At 44.1% G+C, this 12,374-nt stretch overlaps 1 protein-coding gene across 1 annotated transcript in view; it reads right to left on the reverse strand.

The window, feature by feature from the left end:
* Positions 1-12,374, reverse strand: part of LOC106555762 (lipoxygenase homology domain-containing protein 1) — a 218,295-nt gene that overhangs the window by 143,434 nt on the left and 62,487 nt on the right. The window contains exons 14-15 of the mRNA XM_087715353.1: positions 5,271-5,425; positions 1,015-1,175 (exon numbers count right to left, since the gene is read on the reverse strand). Of these exons, the coding sequence (XP_087571479.1) occupies positions 1,015-1,175; positions 5,271-5,425 (316 nt within the window). The remainder of the gene's footprint in view (positions 1-1,014; positions 1,176-5,270; positions 5,426-12,374) is intronic.

Below are 12,374 nucleotides of genomic sequence, written 5' to 3' on the forward strand. Positions count from 1 at the left end.
GTCCTTGGTGTTTTCTGAGCTTGGGTGTTTTCTTGCAGACATTTCATTATCCAAACTAGGCGACATCATCAATGCCAGGGGGTGGGGTTTGTTCTATGTTTATTTGCATATCAGAGGTAGGTTCCTCCCAGTACAGTCCAGTACGCCAGAAGAGGTAGTGAAAATCTGGCGTACCTGACCAGGCCAGTAGTAATGGTGGTCTGGCCATGCCACCGAACCCTCGTCAGAAGCTTTTTTTTTTTAAAGAAAAAAGCCCTTTTCCCTGCTGGTTCAGGCAAGGGAAAGGAGGTTTTAAAAACTAAAAAAGAGATGGGGGGAGAGAGGGAGAGGGAGAAGGAGAGAGGAAGGGAGGATGGGAAGGGAGAAAGAAAGAGAAAGAAAAAGAAAGAAGGAAACTCACTTTTCAGCCGGGAGATTCAGCAAAGGAGGAAAAACAAATGCTGTTGCTTTAAATCGGAACTGAGCATGCCTGGCTGTGGAATTCTGGGAGTTGAAGTCCACAAGTCTTAACGCTGCAAATTTTAAATTGAAACCTGCTTTAAATTTGAAAAGCTGCTCAAAAGGCAGTTTGCAAAGTGACATTCAGCAGTTCGTTTCTGGGCCAACTGAACAACAAACTGGATAAAAGGTAGGATTCTTATATGGTTCTATGTATTTGAAGTTTTGGGCCACGACCACCCAGTCCCACGACCACCAAGCCATGCCCACAAAATAGGGCAAGCCCACTGAATAGGTAGTAAAAAAATTTTGAAACCCACCCCTGATGTGTATATAAGAGAACAAACACCCTTTCCTTCTACCGTAGCACTGATGATATTACCTAGTTAGGTAATGAAATGTCTGCAAGAAAGCAATCAAGCTCAGACCCCCAACCAAACAAGGGCCCCTCAAATAATGGTCTCCATCTATATAACCCAAGGGACTAAGGGCATTAAGGCAAAAGATTATCTAGATGTCTTGGATAGGTGGCTGAATGGCTTGGTACCCGAGAAGATCCTGATTCATATTCTATACCTGTAGCAGGGGAATTCTTGAGCCTCACTTTCTGGTTGTCCATCTTCCCTCACTATCACTTTGGCAAGGTGCCAGCCACTGCTTCCTCCTTTGCCGTCATGCCCTATTCTCACCCTGCTCACCTGCTTCAGGTGGACTGCTTCAATGATGAATTCGTCAGCCTTGATAGAAGAGAGGGGGGGGAGAGAAAAGAAAGGGTTAAAATGACAGGCAGAAGAATCAAGATCCACAGGCATTTTTTCCAGATAGCTAGAGAGTAGAGTAGAGTAGAGTAGAGTAGAGTAGAGTAGAGTAGAGTAGAGTAGAGTAGAGTAGAGTAGAGTAGAGTAGAGTAGAGTAGAGTAGAGTAGAGTAGAGTAGAGTAGAGTAGAGTAGAGTAGAATTCTTTATTGGCCAAAACACACAAGGAATTTGTCTTTGGTGCAGATGCTCTCAAGGTACATAAAGAAAAATAAAATAGATTATGATTCATCAAGAATCATAAGATACAACATTTAGTGATAATCATACGTTACTAATAGGCAATCAAATTATTCTAGGAAACAATATAAATTGTACAGATACAAGCAACAAAGTTATAGTCATACAGTCATAAGTGGTAGGAGATGGGTGAATAGAGTAGAGTAGGGTGGGGTGGGGTGGGGTGGGGTGGGGTGGAATGGAATGGAATGGAATGGAATAGAATAGAATAGAATAGAATAGAATAGAATAGAATAGAATAGAATAGAATAGAATAGAATAGAATAGAATAGAATAGAATAGAATAGAATAGAAATAGAAATAGAAATAGAAATAGAAATAGAAATAGAATCACAACATAACGTAACAGAATAAGAAAACATGGAATGGGATAAAATGGAATGGAATGGAAGAATAGAATAGAATAGAAATGGAAATGGAATAAAATGGAATGGAATGGAATTGGAATTGGAATTGGAAATAATGGAAATGGAAATGGAAATGGAAATGGAAATGGAAATAGAACATAACATAACAGAATAGGAAAACATGGAATGGAATAAAATGGAATGGAATAAGAATAGAATAGAATTATTTATTGGCCAAGTGTGATTGGACCCACAAGGAATTTGTCTTTGGTGCATACGCTCTTAATGTACAGAAAAGAAAAGATACATTTCTCACAAATCATAAAGTATAACACTTTGGTAGTCATAGGGTACAAATAAGCAATCAAATCATACTAGGAAACAATCAATATATATGGATACAAGCAACAAAGTTATAACCATACAGTCATAAATGGGTCAAGATGGCTGAATAGAACAGAACAGAACAGAACAGAACAGAATTCTTTATTGTCCAAGTGTGATTGGACACACAAGGAATTTGTCTTATGCTCTCACTGTACATAAAGAAAAATAAAATAGAATACATTCATCAAGACTCATAAGGTACAACACTTAGTGATAGTCATAGGCTACTAATAAGCAATCAAATCATTCTAGGAAACAAATAAAACAATATAAATATGTAAAGATACAAGCAACAGTAGTTGTAGTCATAAGTGGGAAGAGGTAGGTACTACGAAGGGAGAGAAGAATAATAGTAATACAGTCTTAGTAGATAATTTGACAGCATTGTGGGAATTACTAGTTTAGCAGAGTGATGGCATTTGGGAAAAAGCTGTCCTTGTGTCTAGTTGTCTTGGTGTGCAATGCCCTATATAATGTCATTTTGAGGGTAGAAGTTGAAACAATTTATGTCCAGGATGTGAGGGGTCTGTAGTTATTTTCACAGCCCTCTTTTTGACTCGTGAAGTGTACAGGTCAGAGGTGGGTTCCTGCCAGTTCGCACCTATTCGGTAGAACCGGTTCGTCAAATCTACCGAACCGGTTAGAAGAGGTTCCACCAGTGGACCCGGAAAGCAGGCCACACCTACAGAAGAGGTTCCAAACTTTTTTGAAACCCACCACTGGTCCTTGGATATGATTATTCTACACTATCATGCTCCTATTTATAAAACTCAGTGCCTCTGTGAAAGGTAAGGATGGCTACTGCGTTTGTGGTGCAATCAGAACGTTGCGTGTGTTGAAGTTGTTTTAACGCAAACCAAAGATGCCTTTTAAAAAACAAGTTTACCTCATATTCTTATGCACGCCAGTGCTGTGTGTGAGGTAATTTAAGGTGGTTCTGACAAGTGTCGTCGGCATCTTCATATCCGGTCACATGGGTGGCAAGCCACTCCCATCCGGTCACATGGGTGGCAAGCCACTCCCACAAAGGAGCCACACCCACCGAGTAGGTTCGAACAATTTTTGAAACCCACCACTGGTACAGGTCCTCAATGGAAGACAGGTTGGTAGTAATTGAAGTGGATAAAGATCAAGGAAAATGTTCCTTGATTTGCCTTAAGCAATAGAGCCTTCCTCACTTGTACCATCTGTGAAATGGGAAGCGTAACAGCCCATTTCCAAGAAATGATAGCACCCTCTACTTCGTAATTACCAGCCATCCTTTGTAGCACCACCACCCCCCCCAAAAAAGCAAGGCTGAAATACAGCTAGTCCTCAAATTACGACTACAATTGAGCCCAACATTTCTGTCGCTAAGTGAGACAGTTGCTCAGTGGGTTTTGCCCTATTTTAGGACCTTTCTTGCCACAGTTGTTAAGTAAATCACTGCGGCTGTTAAGTTAGTCGCACGGTTGTTAAGTGAATCTGGCTTCCCCATTGACTTGGCTTGCCAGAAGGTCGCAAAAGGAGATCACCTAACCCCGGGACACTGCGACCGTCATAAATACAAGTCATTTACCAGGTATCTGAATTTTGATCACACGATCATGGGGGAAATCGCAATGGTTGTAAGTGTGAAAAACGGTCATAAACGGTCACTTTTTTTCAGTACTGTTGTTAATTTCAAACGACCACTAAATGAATGGTTGTAAGTCAAGGACTATCTACAGAAAACTGGCCACCAGGTTAACAAAACAAAGGTTGGTTGTTTCACTCATTTTCATAGCAGCAACAATTGCAAGAAAGAAGCGGGGTAATTTTGCATGGTGGGAAGCCCTGAAAACCGTCCCTGGGAGAATTCAAGGATGCCTCCTGGGGCTGCCCTAAGTACTGTAGAACAAGTCCCCACTGCCTCGTTCGCTTGTCAGGGGTCGGCCAAATGCCCCTCAGGTAGTTTTCAGATATGCGTCTTCCACACAGCAGAAATTGCAATCCAATTGTTATTTCCAAGGTGAATTTGTAGGCTCCCGTGGGATGACTGGATAGCCTCCGCGTAATTCTAAAATGTCTGGAAGCAAGTCGTTCAAAGCTCTGGCGGGAATATGTGAAAGGGGGGGTGGCGGTGGAGAGAGAGTGGGAGGGAGGGAGAGAGGGAAAGAGGGAGGGAGGAGAGAGGGAGAAAGAAGGAGGAAGGGAGGGAGAGAGGGAGGGAGAGAGAGAGACAAGCGAGAGAGAAGGAGAGAGGGAGGGAGAGAGGGAAAGAGGGAGGAAGGAGGGAGGGAGGGAGAGAGGGAAAGAGGGAGGAAGGAGGGAGGGAGAGAAAAGAGGGAAGGAGAGAGAGAGAAGCAGAGAGAGGGAGGGAGAGAGGGAAAGAGGGAGGAAGGAGAGAGGGAGAAAGAAGGAGGGAGGGAGGAAGGGAGGGAGGGAGAGAAAGACAAGCAGAGAGAGAAGGAGAGAGGGAGGGAGGGGAGAAGGGGGGAAGGAAAGAGAGGGGGAGAGGGAGAAAAAAGAGGGAAGGAGAGAGAGAAGCAGAGAGAGGGAGGGAGAGAGGGAAAGAGGGAGGAAGGAGAGAGGGAGAAAGAAGGAAGGAGGAAGGAAGGGAGGGAGGGAGAGAGAGACAAGCAGAGAGGGAAGGAGAGAGGGAGGGAGAGAAGCAGAGAGGGAGGGAGAGGGAGGGAATGAGGGAGAAAGAGGGAGCAGGAAGAAGGGAGGGAAAGAGAGGGAGCGGAAGAAATAAGGAGGGAGGGAGGGAGATTAGCAGAGAGGGAGGGAGAGGAAGGGAAGGAGGGAAAAAGGGAGGGAGGGGGAAAGAGAGGGAGCAGGAGAAAGAAGGAGGGAGGGAGAGAAGCAGAGAGAAGAGGAGGGAGAGAGAGGGAGGGAAAGAGAGCGGGAGGGAAAGGGAGAAAGAAGGTGGGAGGGAGAGACAGACAGAGAAGGAAGGAGAAGGAGGCAGGGAGAGAGGGAGGCAGGGAGGGGAGAAAGAAGGAGGCGAGAGAGAGAGAAGGAGGAGGGGAGGGAGGGAGGAAAGACAGGAGGGAGGGAGAGGGTGAGAGACTGACTTACACTGCCTTTCTCGAACTTATTAAGCGTGTTCACACTATTCTGGAGCACCCGGTCCCCCGTGTCGCCGTGCTGCCCGATGAGACAAGCGAAAACATTGGCATCGGTCCCGCTTCCACTCACTGTCCCGGTGCACACGGTCAGTCGATACTTGATTACTGCAAATGAAGAGGTCCATCAATGAAGTCGAGCATCTTGAGATTACATGCAACTTTGCTCCCCAGAATAAATTCCCTTTCCCCTTCTCATATGCCTATCTATAATTCTCCCCCATAACAACACTGACAGAGGGAGATCGAGAGAAAGAAAGGGAGAGAAGATAGATAGGTAGGTAGGTAGGTAGGTAGGTAGGTAGGTAGGTAGGTAGGTAGGTAGGTAGATAGATAGATAGATAGATAGATAGATAGATAGATAGATAGATAGATAGATAGATAGATAGATAATAGATAGATAGATAGATAGATAGATAGATAGATAGATAGATAGATAGATAGATAGATAGATAGATAGATGATAGAGAGATAATAGAGAGATAATAGAGAGAGAGAGAGATGATAGGTAGGTAGGTAGGTAGGTAGGTAGGTAGGTAGGTAGGTAGGTAGGTGGGTGGGTGGGTGGGTGGGTGGGTGGGTGGGTGGGTGGACAGACAGACAGACAGACAGATGATAGATAGATGATAGATAGATAGATAGATAGATAGATAGATAGATAGATAGATAGATAGATAGATAGATAGATAGATAGATAGATAGATAGATAGATGCAAAAGTGGGTCCCTACAAGTGGTGGGTTCCAGATCCCGGTGCAACCAATACGGTGCAACGGGGCCCGGTGTTCCCCACATGCACATGCGCACACATGCGCATGTGTCCTTACCTCCGCAATGTCTCCGCAATGCTCCAGGTACTCAGCGGAGAGTCGTGCAGCCGTCATACGCTCTGTGCGCGGAAGCACCGAAGAGCTCAAATACAGGTAAGGAGCTCAGGCGGGCGGGTGGGCCCTCCAGAGCACCGTACCGGAACGGTACCCATTGCTCCCGGCAGCCACCGGTATGCCCGTACTGGGGCGTACCGCCTGCAATCCACCACTGGTCCCTACCGGTTAGGCCCAGTTCAGCCGAACCGGTAGTGGTTTGGCAGCCTTGGTTACTGGAACCAGCAGCGACCCAGGCCTGCCATGCCCCCGAACCAATTCCCCGGCCGTCATTACCTCCATCTTGTTTTTGAGTTCTGCGCATGTGCAGAACAATTTTAATTGAACTGCGCGCACGAACAAACCAGCAGTAAAGACGGCCAGAACCCACTCTTGGATAGATGATAGATAGATGGATAGATGGATAGATGGATAGATGGATAGATGGATAGATGGATAGATGGATAGATGGATAGATGGATAGATGGATAGATGGATAGATGGATAGATGGATAGATGGATAGATGGATAGATGGATAGATGGATAGATGGATAGATGGATAGATGGATAGATGGATAGATGGATAGATGGATAGATGGATAGATGGATAGATGGATAGATGGATAGATGGATAGATGGATAGATGATAGATAGATAGATAGATAGATAGATAGATAGATAGATAGATAGATAGATAGATAGATAGACAGACAGACAGACAGACAGACAGACAGAGAATGAGAGTGGGAGTGAGGGCTGGAGAGAGAAGATAGGCAACTCTTACAGTGATCAGATCAGACAGATCAAAGTCTTTTAGTGAACTTCCACGGTCGAATCTCCCCGGTCTGATTCCCAGTCATCATTTGCACTCACACAACTAAAGGCAACGTTCTGTTGAGGATGGTTAGAGTTGCAGCACAGAGGTGGCATTCAGTAGATTCTGACCAGTTCTGGAGAACCGGAAGCAGAAATTTTGAATAGTTCGGAGAACCGGTAAATACCAACTCTGGCTGGCCCCGCCCCCATCGATTCTCTGCCTCTCGAGTCCCAGCTGTTCGGGAGGAAATTCGGATTTTGCAATATCCTTCCCCTGCCTTGCCCACCAAGCCACGCCCACCAAGCCATGCCACACCCACAGAACTGGTAGTAAAAAAAATTGAAACCCACCACTGAATTGCAGCATAATAAACCTGCAAATACTCACCGGAGGACTATGGGAGAAGGTTGGGAAAATCTGTTGTCCTTTTAATCATAGTTTCATTTGCATGAATATTAATAGTCATTAGCCAAATTTTCAAAATTTTAAAGCAGGAACTGAAACCAGGATCAAAACGAGGTATGCAAACTTATGTAAACTGCAATATCCACCCCAATCCTACTCCTGGACTTTGGGCCTCTCTTGTTTTTAACCAAAGTTCTGAGTGGCAAGAAAAGAGTCGGGGAAATTTGTGCCAAAGAGAAAGCAATATCCATTCCCCATTCGAACCAGTTCCTCCCATTTTACAAATTCCAATGGTTAACTAGACCGTATTCTGCCTTTATGGAGCTGTGCAGCTACAAGTAAGGATAAGGTTCTACATTCAGGCAAGAAAAACGAAATGCACAGGTACAGTATAGGTGGTACCTTGCTCAATAGCAGTAACTGTGAGAGGGATCTTGGAGTCCTAGTGGACAACCATTTAAATAGGAGCCAGCCGTGTGCAGCAGCTGCCAAAAAAGCCAACACAGTCCTAGGCTGCATAAATAGAGGGAGAGCATCAAGATCACGGGAAGTGTTAATACCACTTTATAATGCCTTGGTAAGGCCACACTTGGAATACTGCATTCAGTTTTGGGCGCCACGATGTAGAAAAGATGTCGAGACTCTAGAAAGAGTGCAGAGAAGAGCAACAAAGAGGATTAGGGGACTGGAGGCTAAAACATATGAAGAATGGTTGCAGGAACTGGATATGTCTAGTTTAATAGAAAGAAGGACTAGGGGAGACATGATAGCAGTGTTCCAATATCTCAGAGGTTGCCACAAAGAAGAGGGAGTCAAACTATTCTCCAAAGCACCCGAGTGTAGTACAAGAAGCAATGGGTGGAAACTAATCAAGGAGAGAAGCAACCTAGAACTAAGGAGAAATTTCCTGACAGTTAGAATAATTAATCAGTGGAACAGCTTGCCTCCAGAAATTCTGAATGCCCCAACACTGGAAGTCTTTAAGAAGATGTTGGATAGCCATTTGTATGAAACGTTATAGGGTTTCCTGCCTAGGCAGTGGGTTGGACTAGAAGACCTCCAAGATCCCTTCCAACTCTGCTGTTGTATTGTATTGTATTAAGTCTTTAAAACTGAAATAAAACTCCGGCTTTATGGAAGTTGGCCCAAAAGCATCCGGTGGAGGAACGTGCATGGGTCCTCGCAGTCAGCCACGTTTAATCCGCAGTGGATTAAAAATAACCTTCATCAAAGCCTGGTTGACAATTTAATCATAACATTTGCAATTGTAATCATCCCAATAACATCTCAGGAAACTGCCTTCTGCATACAGATCGATGGGTAGGTTGGTGCTGCCAGAGACAGCCGGGAGAAAGAGCAACCAACTTTTCAAGTGCAAATAAAGCACTCCAGCGAGATCGAGAGCTTCGGGGGTGGGGTGGGGTGGGGGCTTTTCCTGTCCTATTCCAGATAACTTGACCGAAGAAGACAATCTAATCTTCTGCAGGCCGTCCTTGATGTTCTGTATGACCATAGTTGAACCCAACATTTCTGTGCTCGCTGAGCTAGTTGTTAAGTGAGTTTTGCCCAGTGGTGAAATTCAAAGTACCCGCGGTTCGCTCATGAGGCCAATGTTGAGAAAAGACACGGACACGAGCTTTCTCGGGATGAGGCGACCCAGATTGGGGGTCTGGGAGTCCCTTTTATTGAGATAGGACAAAGGCAGGAGGAGCAATCAGCATGTGATTTAAGACAGCCTGTCAAACTACAATTGCTAATCTACTGCTCAGGGAAGTTCTGTCTATATATGGTCAAATCCTGGGCGTCGTTGGGTAAGGCACATCTAGAGTGAACTATCAGGATGTTATGTTATGAACTATCAGGATGTTATGCTATGAACTATCAGGATGATATGGAGTTTGTTTTTTCCTGTGTGGTTCAGCGTGGCTCTGCATGCCCTGCTATGCACTGGGCCATGGGTGACCGCCACACCTACACAAGGAGTTATATGACAACAATTTTCCCTACTGGTTCTATGGGTCTGGCTTGGTGGGCGTGACTTGGTGAACATGGCTTGGTGGGCGTGGCTTGGTGGGTGTGGCTTGGTGGGTGTGGCTTGGTAGGTGTGGCTTGGTGGGTGTGGCTTGGTGGGTGTGGCTTGGTGGGCGTGGCTTGGTGGTCATGCGACATAGCAGGCAAAAAGCAGGAACCTCACAGAGTCACAGAGAGGTCAAAAACAAACGATCCCACTTTGCACAAAAATAACACAAAAGCTGCACAACTGACTCATACACAATGCAAAAGCAGCTGGACTTCACACAAAATGGCTCCTGCAACAAGCAGGACCCTCGCAGAGTCACAGAGAGCTCAAAAATAAACTAAAAAAAGGTGTGGGGAAGGTTCTGATCGCCCAAACCTATTTTTAAAATATTTTAAAAACATTTTTTGGCGGGGGGGGGGCGAAACAGCCCGAACCGGTAGCATTTCACCCCTGGTTTTGCACCATTTTACATCTTCCCCTGCCACAGTTGTTAAGTGAATCATTGCAGTTGTTAAGTTAGTAACTCAGTGGCTAAGTGAAGTGGCTTTGATTGTCTGAAGTTCATCAAAGGGAAATCCCAGGACCCCAGATATTGCATTGGACCAGTGGCCACGGGTCTGAATTTTGATGACATGACTGTGGGGGTGTGATCACGCTTAGAACCACACAACGGTTGTAAGCAGAGGTGGGTTGTAAATCCCGGCGCTACTGGTTCACTCGTGCTAGCGCTACACTTCTGCATATGAGGAGAAGCATCCAGGCGGGTGGGTGGAGCCTCCTGCCACCAGCACTATCAGTTTGCCCGATCCAGGCTGAACCGGGAGCAGCCCACCTCTGGTTGTAAGTGTGAAAAATGATCATGTGGCTTTTTCCAGTTCTGTTGTAACTTCAAATGGTCACTAAATGAAGGGTTGTCAGTTGAGAACTACCTTATAATATTTTAATATTGGCTTGTTTTAATCTTTTAAGTATTTTTCACCTGCTTTTATAATCTATAAGCTATTCAGAGTCACTTTGGAGGGGAGATGGGTGACATAGAAATTTAAGAGAGAGAGCGAGAAGATAGAAAGATAGATAGAAAGAAAGAAAGAAAGAAAGAATGAGAGAGAGAGAGAGAGAGAAGAGAAAGAGGGAGAGATGTACAGTAGAGATAGATAGATGGATGGATGGATGGATGGATGGATGGATGGATGGATGGATAGATAGATAGATAAGAGAGAGAGAGAGAAGAAAGAGAGATAGAAAAGAAGAGATAGAGGGAGAGGGAGAGAGAAAAGAAAGACAGAGAAAGATGGACAATAGAGATAGATAAGAAAGAGAGAGAATAAAGAGATAGAGAGAGAGAGAGAGAGAGATAGAAAAAGAGATAGAGGGAGAGGGAGAGAGAAAAGAAAAGAGAGTGACAGATGTATGTTAGAGAGAGATAGGTAGGTATAGATATAGAAGAAAGAGAGAAAGAAGAAAGAAAGAAAGAAATAGATAGACAGACAGACAGATAGATAGATAGATAGATTAGATATAGAAGATATATCTATATCCATCTATTATCTAGATAGATAGATAAAAAGATAGATAGATAGATGATAGATGATAGATAGATAGATAGATAGATAGATAGATAGATAGATAGATAGATAGATAGATAGATAGATAGATAGATAGATAGATGATAGAAAGATTTGTTTTCGTAGATTTTCACGGGTGTAGGTATGCCGGTCTTGTTGTATTCGGGTCTTTTCCCATAAAAGATTGAGATTGTCTTGGCAACGTTTCAGCGAGGTCTCACTCACCATCCTCAGATGAGATGTTGGCTATTTTTTGGTCAATGCCAACATCTTAAGAAACCCCAAAGACAAAATCCAGCTAGAAAACCAAGAAGTCTACGAAATACCATGCAAAATCTGCCCTGCCACATATATTGGACAAACTAATAGGAGAATAAATGCCCGCATCGCAGATCACAAGAACACAGTCAGAAAGAAAGAAAAAAAACTTCCTCCCTTTTCCAGCACCTTAAAGCAACAGGACATGAAACTGATTTTGAAGGAACCAAATTAATCTCCAAAACTGAACACTTCAACAAGAGAATAATTATGGAAGCCATCGAAATAGAGAAACAGCCCCCACAACATGAATAAACGTGACGATACCTCCCGCCTACAAGACATCTGGAAACCAGCCCTACTCAACAAACGAGCCCCACCCACCACCCAGACCGTTACAACACAAAACAACGGACACACAGCCAGCACCAATCAGCACCGATCTACCAATCATGATACAACCACACAGCCAATCAATCCACTTACTGAAACAACACCAACACTCCACACGCCCCCACCAAGATTTATAGAAAGACGGCAGCTCCGACTACACTTTAAGCCGAAAACACCAGTCTGAAGATGGTGAGTGAGACCTCGCCGAAACGTTGCTGCCAAGACAATCTCAATCTTACTCTAAGTATATATTATAAAGATATCTTGTTGTTGATAAATAATTTTAATAAGGAAGTAATTAAAAATTGGTATATATATGAAGTGACTATTTAGAATACCTTGTTGCAAAATGAAGGAATAACATCTTTGTTTGAATGTATGATGTACAAGGACAATAATGAACAAAAGCATACTCGATGGATGATTGGTGGGATTATACATAATTGAAAACAGTGATATACAAATATAAATGGCTGGTAAATCTTTTCCATATCGGGGTATGTGATTATATAAAGGTATATTATTATTAAACAGACAATCAAGAATGTAAGGGAGAGAAGGGAAAGGAGAGGAGGAAGGAAGGAAGGAAGGAGAGAAGAAAGAGAAGAAAGGGGGGAGGAAGGAGGGAAGGAAGGAGGGAGGGAAGGAAGGAAGGAAGGAAGGAGGGAAGCAAGGAGGGAAGGAAGGAGGGAAGGAGAGAAGGAGAGAAGAAAGGAGGGAGGGAAGGAGAGAAGGA

The sequence above is a fragment of the Thamnophis sirtalis genome, unplaced genomic scaffold (genome assembly GCF_051295495.1).
Source record: "Thamnophis sirtalis isolate CommonGarterSnake01/CBP01778 unplaced genomic scaffold, rThaSir2_p1.2 scaffold_5, whole genome shotgun sequence".
Taxonomy (NCBI): domain Eukaryota; kingdom Metazoa; phylum Chordata; class Lepidosauria; order Squamata; family Natricidae; genus Thamnophis; species Thamnophis sirtalis.